We start from the raw sequence: 19,233 nt of genomic DNA on the forward strand, positions 1-19,233 counted from the left end.
TAGGGGCACCTGGGTGGCTCAGTCAGCTGAGTGTCCAACTCCTGATCTCAACTCAGGTCTTGATCTCAGGGTTGTGAGTTCAAGCCCCACACTGGGCTCCATGCCCAGCATGGAGCATACTTAAATAAATAAATAAAAATAAACATCTGTTTCTAAGTTTCCAATAATTTTCTGATTATATTTTTAAGTTATTGCTTTGTACATTGATTCCATAGTGGTTGACTTTTTTTTTTTTTATTTTTTTATTTTTTTATTTATGATAGTCACAGAGAGAGAGAGAGAGAGAGGCAGAGACATAGGCAGAGGGAGAAGCAGGCTCCATGCACCGGGAGCCCAACGTGGGATTCGATCCTGCGTCTCCAGGATCGCGCCCTGGGCCAAAGGCAGGCGCCAAACCGCTGCGCCACCCAGGGATCCCTCCATAGTGGTTGAAAGGCAACTCTATGTGATTTTAAATCTCCTAAAATTGGTTGAGTCTTGCTGTATGGACTATAATATTGTCAAGTTTTATAAATGCTCCTTCTATGTAAGCTTTTTAAAAAGATTTTATCTATCTATCTGTCTATCTATATATCTGTCTGAGAGAGAACACAAGCTAGCGTGAGCAGGAGGGCGGAGTGGAGGGAGAGAAGACCACTCCTCACTGAGACAGCCTGACCCAGGGCTTGAACTTAAGACCCCGAGATCATGACTGAAACCAAAATCAAAAGTGGATGCCCAACCACCTGAACCACCTGGTGTCCCCCTCCATGTAAACTTTTTTAAAAATACAGATTCAGCAACTGCGGGGTGCCATTTTTCTGTATCTTTTCTGAAGATAATTTAAGTTTTTTTTCTTTTCTAGTCTGTTAATATGGCAAATTACATTGATCTTCTAATGTTAAACTAACCTTATCTTCCTGGGAGAAATACATTTGGTCATGTATATCTCTTTACATATTTTTGGGTCAAACTTGCTAAAATTTTGGATCCTTTTATATAATTTTAGAGTAAATTTTTTAATATATTTTTGGATCAAATTTGCTAAAATTTTATCAAGAATTTTTGTACCCATCCTCATGAGCTTTGAGGTTTTCCTTTATTATAAAGTTTGTGTCAGGTTTGGGTATCAGAGTAATGATGGTCTTATAATTGAATAGGAAAGTGTCCCCTCCTCTTTTATCTTCTGGAAGACTGTGTGGATCAGGTATTATTTCTTCCTTAAATGTTCAGCAGAACTCACCAGTGAAGCCATATGGCTGTAGAGTCCTCCTTGTGAAAAGTTTTTTTACTATTAGTTCAATTTCTTTAATAGATATGGGGGCTATTTAGATGAACTATTTCTTGTTCAGTGAGGATAACTTGAGTCTTTCAAGAAATTGGTTCATTTAATTGAAATTTCAAGTGCATTGGCATAAAATTGCTTATAATATTTCCTAATTATTTTTAAATTTTTAATTAAAAATTTTACTGAGATCAGCATAAATTCACATGTGGTTGTAAGAAATAATACAGAGAGATCCACTGCACACTTTGCCTAGTTTCCCCAATGGTCACACTCTACTATAATAGCACAACCAGGATACTGATGCTGATACAATCTATCAACTGTATTCTATCAAGTGTATTCAATCTATCAACTGTATTCCCCAGTTTTGCTTGTATTGTGTGTGCGTGTGGTGTATGTAAGAAGTTCTATACAGAGGTGCCGAGGTGGCTCAGTGGTTGAGCGTCTCTTTGGCTCAGGTTGTGATTCTGGCATCTTGGGATCAAGTTCCGCACCAGGCTCCCTGCAGGGAGCCTGCTTCTCCCTCTGCCTATGTTTCTGTCTCTTTCTGTGTCTCTCATGAATAAATAAACAAAATCTTAAAAAAAAAAAAAAAAAGAAGTTCTATACAAATTTATCACCTGGGTGGATTCACATCCACTATCAGTCAAAATACTAAGCAGTTCTAATGCCAACAATGCCTCATGTTGCCCTTTGTAACCATACCTCCTACCCTCTAGCTTTCCTAACTTCTGGTAACCACGAATCTGTCCTTTATTTATATAATTTTATGAGATCAAAAAATGCTGCATAAATGGGATCATATAATATATAACCTTTTGGGACTGCCTTATTCTTATGCTGATTGTGTTAATTCCCTAGAGATTTAACCAAGTTTGCAATGTCAATAGTTCATTCCTTTTATCACTGAGTAGTATTCTATGATATGTGTACACCACAGTTTGTATAACCATTCACCAGCTGAATACCCACTGTGGACGTTCATGTATAGGTTTTGTATGAATTTGAGTTTTCACTTCTGTGGGATAAATGCCAAAATAATGTCTTTTAATATTTGTAGGGTCCAAAGTGAAAATGTTCCTTCTTTTATACCTATTATTGATAATTTTTGTCTTCTTTTTTGATCAGTTGGTATAGTTTTGGCAATATTACTGCTCTTTTCAAAGAGCCAGTTATTGTTTTCATTGCGTTTCTCAAATTGTTTTGTTTTCTATTCCACTTATTTCCGCTCTTACCATTGTCATTTCCTTCCTCCTGTTTACTTTTTCTCATTTTTTTATTAAGGTGAAAGTTTAGGTCCTTGATTTGATTTGAGACTCTTCTAATATAGGCATTTAGGCTTAAATTTCCCTCTAAGCATTGCTTTAGCTGCATCCACAAATTCTGATTTGTTTTTTTAATTTTCATTCAGCTCAAAATACTTTAACTTTCCTTTTGGTTTCTTTACAATCTACAAGCTACTTAGAAGTCTGTTACTTAGTTTCAACATTTGGGATTCTTCTCAGATATCTTGTTTGGCTTATTGGCTTCTAACTTTTTCCCCTGTAATCAGAGAACATAATTTTTTATAACAAATTCTTTTTTCTTTTGATACTTGTTTTAATGCACAGAATACTCTATCTTGTCAAAAACGTTCCACGTTCTCTTGAAAAGAATGCATACTGTAGAACACATTCAAAGACCAGAAGAATGCTACTTTTACTGGGTAGAGTGTCCTATAATTGTCAATTAGGCAAATTTACTCTCCTAGTCTTTGAAATTATAACCTATTAACCTAACATGTCTTTTGAGAGAGAGATGTTGAAATCTAGTTATAATTGTGAATTTCTCTAGAATCTAGAGTCTAGATTATTGCCCACCTTCCCATAATGAAATGACCTCTTTATATCTGGTAGTATTCTTTGCTGTGAAGTTCAATTTATCTAATAATGGAGTCACTCCAAAAGTTGGTGATTTGTCTTTTTTTTTTTTAATTAGTTAATTAGCTTGAAGTATCTTTTCCCACCCTTTTTAACCTATCTTCATTTTGTATTTAAAAAGTACATTTCTGGCACCTGGCTGGCTCAGTCAGAGGAGCATGCAACTCATGATCTCAGGGTCATGGGTTCAAGCCCCACATTGGGTGCAAAAATTACTTAAACTTTTTTTAAAAAAAGTATGTTTCTTGTAGAGTTTGTAACACCTCTGCCTTTAAATTGGAGGTATTTAGACCATTTGCACTTAGTGTGATTATTGATATGATCATCTTGCTATTTGTTTTTTATTGGCCTCATCTCATCTTTATTCTTCTTTTCCTGCCTTCTTTTGGATTTTTTAATGATTCCATTTTCTTTTTTTGTCTTATTAATTACAACTATTTTACTTATCATTTTGTTCTAGCTTTTGGTGATTGCTTTAGAGTTTCCAGAACACATCTTTAACTCTTTTTTTTTTTAAAGGTTTTATTTATTTGACAGCACAGCATAAGCAAGTGGGGAGAATAACAGAGGGAAAGGGGGAAGCAGGCTCCCCACTGAGCAGGACCCCAGGATCATGACCTGAGGCAAAGGCAGATGCTTAACTGACTAAGCCACTCAGGTGCCCCCATCTTTTAATTTACTTTTTATTACATTATACCACTTTATGGAAATAGAGTAAGAATCTTGCAAGTGTATACTTTTATCCTGCCTCTTCCTGCCTTAGTAAACTTCAGGCATACATATTACTTCTACATATGCTATAATCTTAAAATAAACTGTTACTATTTTTTCTGTGATCAATGATGGTTTTTTTTGGGGGGGGGGGGTCTTTTTTGTTTTTGTTGTTTTAGAGAGGTGAGGGACAGAGGGAGAGGGAGAGAGAGAATCTTGAGCAGGCAGGCACAGCACAAGCCTGACACAGGGCTCAGTCTCATGACCTTGAGTCATGACCTGAACCCAAGTCAAGAGTTGGACTCTTTAACGAACTGAGCCATCCAGGTGCCCCACGTGACCAATTATGTTTTGAAGAGATATAAAAGCAACAGTGAAAGTATTTTATATTTATCTACATAATTATTATTTCTGGTGATAACTTTTGTTTATTTATGGCTTTTATCAAATTTAGAAAATTTTTTGACCATCATTTCTTTAAATATGTTTTCTGTCTTTTCACTTTCCTCTCCTTTGGAGATTCTAATTTACACATGTTCAGCCTCTTGAATTATCTCAGTCTCACTGACATTCTGTTTTGGTTTTTCCTTCTCTTCTCTTCTCTTCTCTTCTCTTCTCTTCTCTTCTCTTCTCTTCTCTTGTCTTCCTTACGTTCTTTCTTTTCTTCTTTTTCTTCCCTAGGTTTCATTTTGGACACTTTCTACTAGTAGTTCTTCAAATTCACCAGTCTTTTCTTCTGCAGTGTCTAATCTGTCATGAAATCCATCCAGTGTATGTTTCATCTCAGACATTTTCATACCTAGCCTAGAGATAGTTTTTCCTCACAACCGAGGCAGCACTTTTCTCAGTGCCCTCTTTGATGCCTAGTATATTGTGGGTTTGTCTATTCTGATTGGAAATGCAAACTACTCTTAGCCCTACATAATCTCTGGGGATTGTACTGTTTGTTCATTTCTACTGGTTTTTCTCCCAGCCTTGAGTTGTCTCCTCACATGTGTGTGCTTATCAGTACTCAGCTGAAGAGTCAGGGGGCATTCTACAGATGTTAAGAGTTTTTTCTTTATATTCAGCTCTCTATTCTCCATGCAGCCCTCTCTTGCAAATTCTAGCCAACTTAGCCTCTGAATTCTCAACTCTGTACCCTCAACTCAGAAGGAATGACAGGATCTGTCTTGGCCTGTTTCCTGTATTGTGACCTGCAAACAGTCTCCTAGCAATAAGTAGGATCAACTGAAGGGCTCTTCTTATTATTTTCCCTCCTCTCAGGAATCAATGTCCTATGCTGCCTGTTGGCCATTGTCTGGAAACCCTTGTTTTAATGTTTTATCTGAGGTTTTGGGGTTGCTTAAAGTGGGACTGTAAATCTGGTCATGAGGGTGAAGCCCTCCCAGATGAGATTAACGCCCTTGTAGAAGAGGTCCCAGATCACCCTCTGGCCCCTTCTGCCATGTGAAGACACAGTAAAAACAGGGCTGTCTATGAGCCAGAAAGCAAGCTCTCACCAGACACCGAATCTGCTGGTGACTTGATCTTGGATTTTCCCAGCCTCCACACTGATGAGAAATAAATTTACTTTGTTTATGAACCACCAGTCTATGGTATTCTGCTGTTGCAGCTCCAATAGACTAAGACAGGGGACATTTTTCAGAGGGCCTGAGATAAGCAAAGCAAGGTAAAATGGAATACTCTGTACCACAATGTTAAATACCCAGGAAGCATTACTTTTGGTGAGATCTGAAGGGTAAGTATTGGGTCTCAGAGGCAGCAGATGCCACAGCCAAGCCAGGAAATAGATTACAAGCCAGACACAGATGAAGGTAAGTACAGAGCCTATTCCAGTATGTGCTGACTTCGAAAGCCCTTTCAGCTCTATAAATGCACAACACTAGGAATCTTATATAAATGCTTAATTTTTAAAAATCAAGTGTATTTCTACTCACAATGGCCCTGTCTCCATGGAGATATTGACATGTGCTTTGATTTTCAAATCCTTCTGAATTTTCGGGTCGCAGGCTTGCCTGAAATTGCCCAGGTAGATCTTGCCTGGCATTATTTCAGCAGGGTAGGGCTGAAAGGCATCCAGTTCCTAAGGAAAGGGAGGGAGAAAGTCTGCTGTATAGAATATATATGCTATGTATCATATAATAGGATATTCTTTCCCCAGGGAGGAAACTTCTTGTTTCTTGTCGGGGTTTTGTTTGTTTTCTGTTTGTTTTTTGTCTCTTGAAATGTGGCTCAGCATTAGAAAGATAATCCAGAACAGTGAATGAGATAGACTTGGATAAGGAGTTAGAAGGCTGGCAGTAATAGGACAGAGCCATTTAGGACAGCATGCTGCTTCTGAACACTTACATCCCACTTTCCTCCATGGGATCTCTGTGTAATTTTCTGGGTGCATCTAATACCCCTTGACACAGAACTGTAAAAATATAAAGTATATCCAGTAGAGGGAGGGGGAAGGTGGGAAGGAACAGCCTTATGTTATTATATATCATATTATTGAAGGGATAGCCCTTGAATCATATAATCATATATAAAAATTATATTATTAATAACATTGCATTATTAATAACATAATTATATTGTATTATTTTTGGAGGCCACCAGAATTTTAACACCTTCTTAAAAAAAAAGAGAAAACACTAAAACTACTCACATAGAGCCTATCAGTCATTAACAAATAAATTCTGATGAGTTCTGATATAGACAGGTAAGGAAGATAGGACACCACTTAAATGGGAGCTCACTGGAATTCCAGGTCCAAAGTTATGATAAGAAAAATTGGGGTTTCTTTGAAAAACAAAGATACAAAGAGAAAGATTATTCCTACATTTCCCCAAAGTGTGTCCTAGGAAATAGAGGTCCCTTGCAATGCATTGTGAAAAAAGCATTTAGAGGGGTGCCTGGATGGGCCACTGCCAACTGCTCCCCCAGCTCCTGAGGAAGACAGGGGCAAGAGGACCATGCTCCCTGCCTGCACCCCCCCACCTTCCCCGGCTGCTTCCCCCCTTTTCCTCTTTCTGTTCTTGGCTCCCCTGTCCCCTCTCTCAGTTCCAGAGACTCGAGGAGGAACTGCCACAGGCCTCCCTGTTTGAAGCTGCCCCTTGTCCTAGGTTCCAGGAATGACCGAAGTACCCCCTTCCTGGGCATCTGCTCCCGGGCATTGTCTTATTCTGTGACGGGGGAGGGGAACACATGCTGGGTCTCCCAAGGCCTGTGTCTGGAGAGGCACTTCTTCAGCCTGAGACCCCTGGCTTCACTCAACACAAGCCCCTGACCCAGCCCAAGTCCAAATGTTTACAGGGAGCCTCCTGACCATCCCACCCCTCCAGCCACTCAGAGGCCCCAAAGGAAAAAGCACAAGATGTGTGAGACGCCACCATTCCTGGAGACTACAGTCCACCTGCTCATTCTCATAGCTTTTTAAAAAAATTAAAGGAAAGGAAAAAAAAAAAAGACAAAATGGCAAACCTAGAAAATTTTTAAGAAAAAAACTATTTAAAACTCTCAGATCCTGACCAGCGCCCACCCAGCCCCCTTCCAGTGATTCCATGCCTTGAGTGTGTCTGCATGTTTACACCCATCCCTCTGCTGTCTACCCCCCTGCAACCCGTGCGGGCAGCACCCCTGCCCTTCCCTGCCCTGCCCTCCACAGAATTAGGTTCCAAGGGCTGTTCCAGATAAGTGCCAACATCACCGAGGGCCCCATCCCAGTGGCCCTGGGCCCTGGCTCCATTAACCTAAATGTAGCTCTTTAGAGCTAACCTAGGAACCGCAGCTGCCTGCTGAGGGCCATGCCCCTTATGCCCTTGCCCAGGCCTGGGTCCTTCAGCGTTAAACGCTTCCTCGCTTTTTTCATATGTTTTATAGAATTGTTCACCTGGTTTGAAATAATAAAATATAGAAAGAAAAAAAGATAGAGGGGCACCTGGGCAGCTCAGTCCATTAAGCATTTGCCTTCGGGTCAGGTCATGATCCCAGGGTACTGGGATCGAGCCCCACGACAGGCTCCCTGCTGAGTGGGGAGCCTGCTTCTCCCTCTGTCTCCTCTCTTTCACTCGTGCTCTCTTCTCTCTCTCCCAAATAAATAAAGTCTTTTAAAAAGGGGGAAGGGGGTAGTTTAGAGAATGGGAAGCAGTACCTAGGATATCCCTGCCTCAGAAATTCACAATGTACATTACCAAGTAAAGGTAGGAGAAGTAAAGGGCAGTAAAGAAACTTGCTAATTACAGCCATTATGGAAAACAGTATGGAGTTTTTTTCAAAAAACTTAAAAATAGAACTATCATATGATCCAGCCATCCCACTTCTTGGTATATATCCAAAGGAAATGAAATCACTATTTTGAGGGGGTATCTCCCATGTTCCCTACAGCATTATTCATAGTAGCCAAGGCACAGAAACAACCTAAGTGTCCATCAACAGATGAACGGATAAAGAAAATGTGGCATGTGTATGGAACAGGACATTATTCAGTCATGAGAAAGAAGGGCATCCTGCCATTTGTGACAACATGGGTAGACCTTGAAGGCATTAAGCTAAGCAAAATACAGGAACATCTCATTTTATTATGTTTCATTTCATTTTGGTTCAAAGATACTACAATTTTTATAGATTGAACATTTGCGGCAACCCTGTATCAGGCAAGTCAATCAGTGACGTTTTCCAACATTTGCTCATTTCATATCTCTTTCACATTTTGGTAATACTCACAAAATTCCTAACCTTCTCATCATTATTATACATATTATGGTGATCTGTGATCAGTAATTATGACCCACTGAAAGTTCAGATAATGGTTAACATTTTTTAAAATTTGTTTATTTATTTATTTATGATAGAGAGACAGACAGAGAGAGAGACAGAGAGAGAGACAGAGAGAGAGAGAGAGAGAGAGAGGCAGAGACACAGGAGGACGGAGAAGCAGGCTCCATGCCGGGAGCCTGACGCGGGACTCCATCCTGGGACTCCAAGATCGCGCCCCAGACCAAAGGCAGGCGCCAAACCGCTGAGCCACCCAGGGATCCCCATGTTTAACATTTTTTAGTAATATAGTACTTTTGATGAAGGTGTGTCTATTTTTTTTTCAGATGTATGCTATTGCACAGTTAACATACTACAAGTATAGTCTAAACATAATTTGAGGGATGCCTGGGTGGCTCAGTGGTTAAGCATCTGCCTTCCCCTCAGGGTGTGATCCTGGAGCCCCGGGATCGAGTCCCACATCAGGCTCCCTACATGGAGCCTGCTTCTCCCTCTGCCTGGGTCTCTGCCTCTCTCTCTGTGTGTCTCTAATGAATAAATAAATAAAATCTTTAAAAATAAATAAACATAAATTTGATACGCAGAAAAAAAAAAGTAATTTGCCTTCCTTTATTGCATTATTTGCTTTATTGGAGGGATCTGGAACCAAACCCACAATACTTCCAAGGAATGCCTGTAAGTCAGATAGACCGCATGATCTCACTTATATGTATAATCTAAAAAGGCCAAATTCATTGAAACAGAGTAAAACAGTGGCTGCCAGGGGACAGAGAATGAAGGAAATGGGAGATGTTCATTAAAAAGGTACAGACTTTCAGATATAAGAGGCCCAAGTTCTGGGGATCTTATGTACAGCATGGGGACTTTAGTTAACAATACTGCGTTATATATTTGAAAGTTGCTGGGAGTGTAGACCTTAAATGTTCTCACCACCACACACACACAAAAATAGTAATTAGGTGAGGTGATGGATGGGTTCATTAACCCTATTTGGTGATCGCTTCACAATATGTACGTGTATCAAATTAACATTGTACACCTTCGGGATCCCTGGGTGGTGCAGTGGTTTGGCGCCTGCCTTTGGCCCAGGGCGCGATCCTGGAGACCCGGGATCGAATCCCACGTCAGGCTCCCGGTGCATGGAGCCTGCTTCTCCCTCTGCCTGTGTCTCTGCCTCTCTCTCTCTCACTGTGTGCCTATCATAAATAAAAATTAAAAAAAAAAAAACATTGTACACCTTCAACTTATATATGTTATATGTCAATTCTTTCTCAATAAACTGAAGGGGAAAATTTACAGAATCTGATTGTTCCAAAGAAAGACTGAGATTGTTGCCGATTGTCCAACGGGCAATTAGAAAAAAAAAATTACCAAATAATAATTTATAAACTAGTTGGAAAACAGTAAAGCATGCCAGTCTAAGAGTATTCTCAAAGTATACCTTTGGGGAACTGCTAAAAACTTCCCTACTAGTTCCTTTTTGAAGCCCAGATGTCTGAGATAACACAGTGGCTACATTGATTGTCGTCGGTTAGGGTTGAAAATGACTTGTGATACTGAGTACAATAAAAACTAGACAAGAAAACAAACAAAAAACCCCACTAACGTATAAACTGTTGTTTCCAATATGATCTCTTTAGAGGTCCCTTTTTTGCATGAGTTTTCCATGGTAAATGCTGACCCATGGAATTTTCAAAGGTCAAACCTACTTCTAAAATTCCTCTGGCTCCAAGTCTGACTCGGAAATAAGTACTGCAGGCTACTGTCCACTTCAGAGGCTTCCAAGCCTTCTGGCCTTAGTACATCTCCCCTCCCAGCAAACCCACTGCAAGCCCACATCCTCCCCAAGCTGTGAACCTCAAAAAGCCTTTCTCAGGGTGCCTGGGTGGCTCGGTTGCTTAAGTGTCTGCCTTAGGCTCAGGTCATGATCCCAGGGTCCTTGGATCGAGCCCCACACTGCATTGCATACAGGCTCCCTGCTCAGCAGGGAGTCTACTTCTCCCTCTCCTTCTGCCTATGGCTCCCCGTGCTTGTGCTCTCTTTCCAGTAAATAAATAAAATATTTTTTTAAAAAGCCTTTCTCAAGGAGCAGACACCAAGCCAAGCCAATTCTCAAGTGTGAAGAGGATATGTGATTCTTCACCTGCAGGCAAGTCTGCCTGATATAACCCAAAGCTTCCCCAGGGCTCAGGCTGACCCCAGTCGGGAGGCTCAACTTGCTGGAGCCAAAGGAAACTCTCGTAGTTTCATCCAGAAAATCTCACTGAACACCCGAAACAGATGTATTAACTCTTCCTGATTTCAGGAACCAGCTTCCTTTCCTGTGGCTGCATGGCAGGGAAAAATATGCTGTGAAGAGCAAGTGCATGTTGGGGTACCTAGGTGGCTCAGTCGGTTAAGTGTCTATCTTTGGCTCAGGTCATGATCTCAGAGTCCCAGGATCTAGCTCTGCACTGGGCTCCCTACTCAGCAGGGAGTCTTCTTCTCCCTCTCCCTCTGTCCCCACTCAACTCGTGCTCTGTCTCTCAAATAAAAATCTTAAAAAAAAAAAAAAAAAAAGAGCAAGCGCATGTTAATTCGAGATGACATGATTTTGCCATCCACATTGATGAGGATTCCAAACTGAGCCCACTGCCCTCCCCCACACTACGTAGGCCTCCTGTGTCCCCACACTGGGAACCAGGGCACCAATTCGAGGCTCCTCCCTCCCTCCCCTATGTCCCCATCCTCACTCCCCTCCCCCTGTATCTAATCAGTGCCACCGCCTAAGTGTCTTTCCTCGCTAGCTGCCTTCCACCTTCCCCAGACCTACCTGGCCCTTCATGGGTCTACTGTCCACACCAGGATCACTGATTATCTTTCTCAAGTGCAATCTGACTGCACCAGCCACCCAGGACTCACCACCATCTCTCTCTAGTGCTGGCTTCATGTTTTATTCACAGAAACCTTTTGTTCCAAGTGAAATCTTATTTAACAGATACCATGTGTAAAAAAGAGGAAATGAGAAGTCTCTCTGTCTAAAGCCCAAAGGTCAGTGCCCTCCTAGAAGGAGTTCCAAGGGAGCCGCAGGGACACCTATGCTTTACAGTGTGTCAGAGTGGGGAAGAGGGGAGTGGGGGCTTCCATTCTTGCCCCTGAGTTACTAACAAAGGTTCAAAGCAAGAAGAGATACATGCTAGGTGACTACATTCTAAGGAAGGCCATAGACACCTAGGGCAGAGCTCAGCCCACATAGGCCCTGCTAGCTACCACCAGCAGCCACCAGCCACCCCTCTTCCCAATCTATGTAAGATGGGGCAAGGACAAGTCACAGGTGTATACGCATGTTAACATTGACCCAAATGTACATTTAAATATGTACAGATCATCCTACATCAATTATACCTTACTAAAGCTGTTTTTTTTTTTTAAAGGGCAGGAGGTGAGTTATCAGCATGAGGATGTTTACAGAGAAACACTTATTTTGTACACTGAAAAGCCAGTAAGGGCAGCTCCTCTAGGAGTGAGCAATATCTGGCAGGATGGAGAGGTTGGTGGTACACCTGTGGAGCTGAAAATCATAGTGTGATTATCTCAGAGGAAGGAGAGGAGGGAGACATGAGGTAGCTACCCTGGATTCAGGAACACATAGGACCTCAGACCTGTATCCCTGCCTTTTCCCACAGGCTGGCTAGAGCTGCTGAGTCAGCAAGGGTAGGAGGTCCACCTGGGCATCTTTCCCCACCATCATTCCCTTGTGGTCCCTTCAGTGATTCAGCTGAGGGAGTGCGGATATGGTCAGGAGTCATGGGCTAACAAAGTAAAATGAAGAATTGGCGGTATTCCTGGCAGGAAGCCCCAGCTGGCTTTCTCTGAAAGATCCTTAGTAGCAGACAGGGCCCCTAAATCGGGCCACAAGGAAACCAGCAGCCAAGGCTACCAGCAATATACAGAACCAGGCGGGACCTGAGTGAGAAGGCATTGCCCCACCGCTGACAGATAGCAGTCCCACAAGACAGGCCCCACTCTGGACCCCTAGCACCCAAGTCACAGGCCCAGGAGCAGGGCAAAGAGGAGAAGTCCCTTCAGCTAACCCACACCTCTTACCCTTCTCACCCCCAGCAAGACTGCCCAGCTCTAGGGGATGGGAAGAAATGAGACTTGACTCAAATCTGAGATTGAAATGTTAAACTAGCCTCACTTATACTGGACTGATTGCTTTTCTTCCCTTTTAAGAGATTATTTCAAAATATGCAAGAGTGGAGAGAACAGTATAATAAATCCCTGGGTCGATCACCCATCATCAGCTAATGGCCTGCTTTGTTTTAGCTCTACCCTCACCCATGTCCACATTTCCCAACACCTGCCTGAAATCATTCTGAAGGAAATTAGAGACGTCATATTGTTTTAGCCCATAAATACTTCATTCTGGATCTCTGAAAGATCCAGTTAATTAATGCACATTCTCCCTATCATTTTAGGATTAGATTGAAAGTGACCAGAACTTCTGGAATCTGCCCAGGGTGCTGCTAAGGGCAAAGAGCAGAAGTTAATTCCTGGAAAGAATGAAGCCAGGTCTACCTCCCATTGCATCAGACTCTTCAATAAGCCCCACACACTGCACGATGCCCTCCAGGGACCAGCTCCTGCCCGTCAGCCATGACCACCCCATGCCCTCCTCAGCCACCCTCCACGCCCTTCTGATCAGCTCCAAGAGGTGCCTCCCCTCTGGGCTCCAGACACCTGGGGTGCCCCGGTCTCTCCTGCTAGCCAAGAACTCCTCATGGGCAGAGATCATGTTAGCAGATCCTTTTTGTGTCCTCTGGACCATCCAGGGCTTGTAGGTCCCAACAGCTGAGAACGGACAGGCAGCCTCAGATCATGGTACCCCTGCCTGTCTTTGGTGAGGGCCTGCCATCCAGAGCTCCCCCTGGGACCCTTGTTTTCTGGATGGGGACGACCTCTTCACCACCCCGTGAACTCTGGCCTGAACCCAGCAATGAGAAATTCACCCTCCTGGTCTGGATCTCCTGACTGCCCCAGATCCACTTCCCAAGCACAGTCTCCTACATCTCTTCCATCATTCCCATGTCACAAGCCTCCTCTTTCTCCCACCCTGCTCCCTACCACTCAGTCCCCAGGGGAAGGCCATGCTTCCATCTGAGCCTTCCTGTGCTCAGTGCCCTACCTTACCTGTGGCATCCAGATGATCTTCTGTGTCCGAAAGAAGTGGTACATGGCCGAGAAGCACTCATAGCCTCCTTTTAGAATGCAGACAGGGTGGTGAGTGAGTTGGGCCAGGGCTCTGCCACATTCCACAGCAGCTCCAGGCACCAGTTCTAAGAGTGGAGACCAAAGAGTTGAGTGTGCCCTGGGCGCTCACCATTTGCCTAAAGCCCCAGTTGATGGCCACTTGATTTGGTAAGGCAACGGTCTAGAAGCCCGAAGCAAATCTAAATGGAGAGGAGTGTTAACGACTAAAATTCAAAAAGCCACTTGCTACCAAGTAAGTTGATCTTTCCTTTCTGTAAACTCTTCAATTCTATAGCTCTCCACATCACTGCAAGGAAAGACGATTTAACATAAGGAAAATCTCTCTCTCGTACATATACATCATATATCATATACCATACGATTCACCTAAAGTATGTAAAGTAATGGTTTTTAGTCTATTCACAGAGTTGTGCATAGGTTTCACTCTTTCTTTCCCTTCAAACAGCCAGCTTGAGGCAGACTAATTTCTCATTATGGATTTGCCTATTCTGGACATTTCGTACAGAGGGAATCCTATGGTATATGGTTTTGCATCTGGCTTCTTTCACCTAGCATAGAGTCTTCAAAGCTCATCCATGTCATAGTGTGTGTCTGTACTCCATTTCTTTTTAGGGCTGAATACTATTCCATTGTGTGGCTTTACCATCTTTGGTTTATCTGCTCATCTGTCGAGGCGCATTGGGCCATTTCCACTTCTTGGCTGCTGTGGATGGTGCCAGTGTGAACACTTATGGACAGGTTCCTGTGTGCACAGGTCTTCATCTCTTTTGGGTAGGTACCTCAGAGCAGAATTGAATCATACAATAACTCTATGTATAACTTTTTGAAGGAAACACCAAACTGTTCCATAGCACCTGATGCATTTTACACTGTGACTAGCGGAGTGGGAGTGTTCCCATCTCTCCACATCCTCCTCGAGGCTTGCTAGTAGCCCTCTTTTTTATCATGGCATTCTAGTGGGTGTGGAGGGATAGCTCATTGTGGTTTTGCCATTGATTTAATCTTAAAAGCCTTCATTGCTCTGCAGAATCACTAGGAGACTGTATGCAAACTAGATATATAGGTCAGCAAGTCTGCATTATTAAGGCTAAACCAAGATATCCTGAGGCCAGGATCTGAACCCTGAAGACAAATACGGTTCTGTCAGCGTTGGAGAGTCAGCTGAAAGGAGAAAGGGAAGGGCATGGACTCTGACTTCTCTTTCCAGGGAAAACCAATTCCAGCAGGAGCTGCTGAGGGCAGCAGGGGCCTGAAACCCATGTGGAGGACTGTATCTGGAAGAAGAACCTGGATCCAGTTTCAGGAAGACAATTAGAGATTCCAGGGGAAAGCCATGAGAACAGTCTGGGGCCCAGGCTACCCAGCCACAGGTATAATGGGGTCATTAACATTAAATTCACTTTTAATCCTATTAATCTTGAGTTTTCCAATGATGTGAGGCTTCGCAGAATTTGAACTGGGGTAACAACTCAGGCCAAGGGGCTCTCTACTCAGCAGCGAGCTTTAAGTTAAATTCCTTTTGGTCCTTACTTAGCCAGACAAGTGGCTTGAAAGTCAGGCTTTGTTCAGAAAGGAGGAAAACTAAAATGTCCACATTCCCAAAGCTTCCCCCCACAGCTGTGGTGAAGGTCCCAGCCCAGGGAACTCCACCCACATGTATCAAGAGCCCAGTTTTGGGGGGGAGGGCAGGGTCTATAGTTCCTATGTTGCAAGGAAGGCAGGCTGATTTAACATAAGGAAAATTTCTCTCCTACAAGGAGGGGACTGCCCTGTGCCTGGTAAAAGGAGTTTTGGAGAAAGAACCACAGAGAACAAGACAAAGGAAGGTGCTCTCCAGGATCTTAGGAAGAAAACCCGATGAGAAGATAAAAAAAACTCCTAAAAAAACAAAACTAAACTAAACTAAAACTCCTGTCTGCAAGGGGTAGGGGGGGAGGTGCTAAAAACCACCTGTGCCCTGTTTCCCACCAGGAATCCTGAGACACACCCCCAGCAGGGCCAGAGAGGGGTTAAGCTAATGCTGGAGAAGAGAGAGGCAGCCGCAGCCCCAGGACTAGTAGCACCCGTGGAAAGCCTGGTAAGGAGGGCACAGGGCTGTGAGGACCCTGGATGGGGACATTTCAGCCATGGACACAGCAAGGACAGAGGCCCACCACCCAAGGCCACACAGATGAGCTGCGACACACCAGGAGGCCAGCAGAAGAGGATTGCACAGAGCCAGATCCCTGCTTCTAGGATGTGATGGAAGCTCCGCCCACAACCAGATTTCCTTGCGGGGTGGGGGGGGAGTGTGGGGGGTGGCGGGGAGGTGGGTGCTTAACAGTAGGAAGGAAATGGGGAGAAAAACTTCAAAATGGCCTTTTACCCCAGAGACTCTGTGTTTGCCTGAAAGCTGCCCTTTTAAAGGAGAAAAGTACCTTAAGTGGACAAGGTCTGTGTGTGTGCGCACGCGCATGCAGTTTGGGTTTTCTGTGTTGTTTTGTGGTTGTGATTTCCTACTGAGTGAGAATGGAGGTTCCATGAGGTCATTTATAGAACGTAGGCAGGATTATCTTTATTGGCCACCGTTTCCTGTGGTTTTAGGGTTCAGTGTACAATCCCAGGATTGCAGACTGGAACTCAATCCGGTAAATTTAGGGAAAGAGGGCACAATTTCACAGGACCTCCTGTGAAGACTGGTTTTATTAAAGGTGGAAGCCTAGCGCCACCCAGTGACTGCTGCTGTGAACACCCAGGCCCATGGAAACCACACATATTCATGACTGAGCCCCCAGCAGCAGAGCCCCTATGACAATAGCAAGGGGTTGTCCCAAACCAGGAGCTGGGTGGAGAAGGCAGGGGCACCCCAGAAAGCAGATAAGAAGATTAGAGCTGACCAAGTTTTAATGCTCGGGTTCAGGACTGGAGTGACTGCATTGCTCTCCAGCTCCACTATCCAGGCCTTGGGAGACCAGACACAGCCAACCTGCCCAGGGTTCAAATCCCAACCCCACTGCTTAGTAGGTGTGAGGGTTTCAAAAGCAGTCCACAAATTCTTTCAAATACAAGAAAGAATATTTAAAAGAATATAAAGGGAGGTTGAGTCTGACTCCCCACTCCTTGAGGGTAGTCTGTCCTCAGTGACTTCCTTCTAATGAACAGAATATAGCAGAAGTGACCAGAGGTCTCAGGACTTGGTTGCAAAAGGCATGTGGCTTTCCTTAGCTCTTTCTTTCTCTTGGCTGGCTCGCTCTGGGGAGACAAGCTGCCATGTCACAAGGCCACCCAAGCAGTTCTACAGAGAGGTGGTGGGGAATGGAAGCCATACTTGTATGAGTGATGCACCTTGGAGGCAGATCATCCCAGCCCAGTCAGACCTTCAGATGACAGCGACCAAAGCCAGTACCTGACTGCAATCTCAGGAGACACATTGTGTCTACCAGAACCTGGTACTGGTTAGTTGATTAAGGTTTGCTGTATCAAGCTACTGAGTTTGGAGGTAATTCATTACATGGCAATAAATAACTAATTCAACATGTGTGGGACCTTGAGTAAATTACAGCATGCACCTTCGGGGCCTCAATTTCCCCATCTATAGAGATCATTCTCGAAGGCCTCTCAGGTTTCTATGTGTCCTGTGAGCAAAGGTACTAGCCTTTCAAGAATATCTGTATATCGAAGAGCCTTGGAAGATAGACTATTTCTCCCTCCAGAGCCAGGAGCAGGCATGTTTTCTTCCCATTATAAAAGATTCAGGCCATGGAAGCACCCAGGTGGCTCAGTTTGTTAAGCAACTGACTTTGGCTTAGGTCATATCTCAGGGTCTTGGGACTGAGCCCTGCATCAGGCTCCACATTCAACAGGGAGTCTGCTTCTCTCTCTCTCTCTCTCTGTCTCCTCCCCCTGCTCATTCTCTCTCTCTTTCAAATAAATAAAATCTTAAAAAAAAATTCCCTGAGCTTCGGGTTCTCCTGTCATACAACCCACTGTGTGGGTAGGTTTTACTTGGCCCTCTTCCTGTCACCCTGTGAGAATGGGGGCTTCGGCATCAGGGCAGGAAAATGAGGACATTCTGGCTACTTTCAGGGCTCTGAAGAATAAAGTCCATTGTTTCTGACTCAGGAGCTGCACGTCTTCTGCCAGCATCCATGAGACTGTGGCAAGCTCACTTGTCATCTTGCAAGGAAGAAAAAAATCTCAGCCTTGCCCCAGTTCTTGACATTACTATTTCTCATGGGTGTGTTCTGAAAATTGCAGGAGCTGGCCCAGAGAGAGCCTTTGGTATGGTTCCCGGCATGCAGCAAAGTGTTTGATAACCACCAGCTGTGCTTCTGGCTGCAATCGTAAAAACCTACCTTGTCTGCTATCATCAGAGTTGTCATCCTCGTCCTGCTCTCGTAAGATTATCTCCAGGGTGCTGGTGTTATTATCATATACCACACAGTATTTCACACACTCCAGATCCACAGACTCCGGGATAAGATACTCATTTTCCTTCTAAAGAAACCACAAGAAAGGTTCTGTTGGCAGATGGGTTCCATTGGGCACATATTTCCTGCACGCCAGCTCTGGTGGAGCTGGAGGGAGGACCGTGCCTATTCCCCTGACCACACACTACAGGTATGAAAGTGCCAAGAAGGGACCTGAAAGTATACAGAATGCCGAGCACCTTCCACACCCGCATGCCCCGCTGTGAGGGAAGCTGACCACAGCTGACCAGACCAGAGATGGTGCCTGGCTGAAAAAGAGCTGGTCTAGGGATCCCTGGGTGGCGCAGCGGTTTGGCGCCTGCCTTTGGCCCGGGGCGCGATCCTGGAGACCCGGGATCAAATCCCACATCAGGCTTCCGGTGCATGGAGCCTGCTTCTCCCTCTGCCTATGTCTCTGCCTCTCTCTCTCTCTCTGTGACTATCATAAATAAATAAAAATTAAAAAAAAAAAAAAAAGAGCTGGTCTAGTAACTGGCCCGCAGCCCACTGGGTGGCCTGGCACACATGCTCTCAGAGCAACTGAAGCCAAACTGATGGCATCTCCTCTCTGGGTGAGGGTGGTTGGCCGTGGGGGCCAAGTCTGCATTAAAAGGGCACCAAGCAGGAGGCTTGTGGATATAATGTGGCAGACTTTACACTCAAATGTATGCTCTGTGAGCGTGGGAACTTTTGTTCTTTTGTAGTCGCTGATGTACCCTGTGCTTCTGGAACAGTACCTGGCATGTGGCTATAAATACAGTCAGAGGAAGGAAAGCGCCAACAGGAACCAGGAACCAGGACATCATGAGTAGTTGGGAGTGGCTGAGTTGCCAGAAAGGCAAACCACCAGAGCAAGGACAATGCCCAGGAT

The 19,233-nt window shown here is 44.1% G+C and overlaps 1 protein-coding gene across 11 annotated transcripts in view; it reads right to left on the reverse strand.

Annotated features, from left to right (window-relative positions):
• STYXL1 (serine/threonine/tyrosine interacting like 1) overlaps positions 1 to 19,233 on the reverse strand; it is a 66,129-nt gene that overhangs the window by 16,087 nt on the left and 30,809 nt on the right. For 8 of the 11 annotated variants that reach the window (XM_041750170.1, XM_041750175.1, XM_041750171.1 and 5 more), the window contains 3 exons: positions 18,249 to 18,390; positions 13,834 to 13,979; positions 5,838 to 5,983 (listed from right to left, as the gene is read on the reverse strand). In XM_041750170.1, coding sequence (XP_041606104.1) covers positions 5,838 to 5,983; positions 13,834 to 13,979; positions 18,249 to 18,390 — 434 coding nt within the window. The remainder of the gene's footprint in view (positions 1 to 5,837; positions 5,984 to 13,833; positions 13,980 to 18,248; positions 18,391 to 19,233) is intronic. The other 3 variants (XM_041750177.1, XM_041750179.1, XM_041750178.1) reach the window with 1 other exon arrangement.

This window comes from Vulpes lagopus, chromosome 3 (genome assembly GCF_018345385.1).
Source record: "Vulpes lagopus strain Blue_001 chromosome 3, ASM1834538v1, whole genome shotgun sequence".
In the NCBI taxonomy this organism is placed as follows: domain Eukaryota; kingdom Metazoa; phylum Chordata; class Mammalia; order Carnivora; family Canidae; genus Vulpes; species Vulpes lagopus.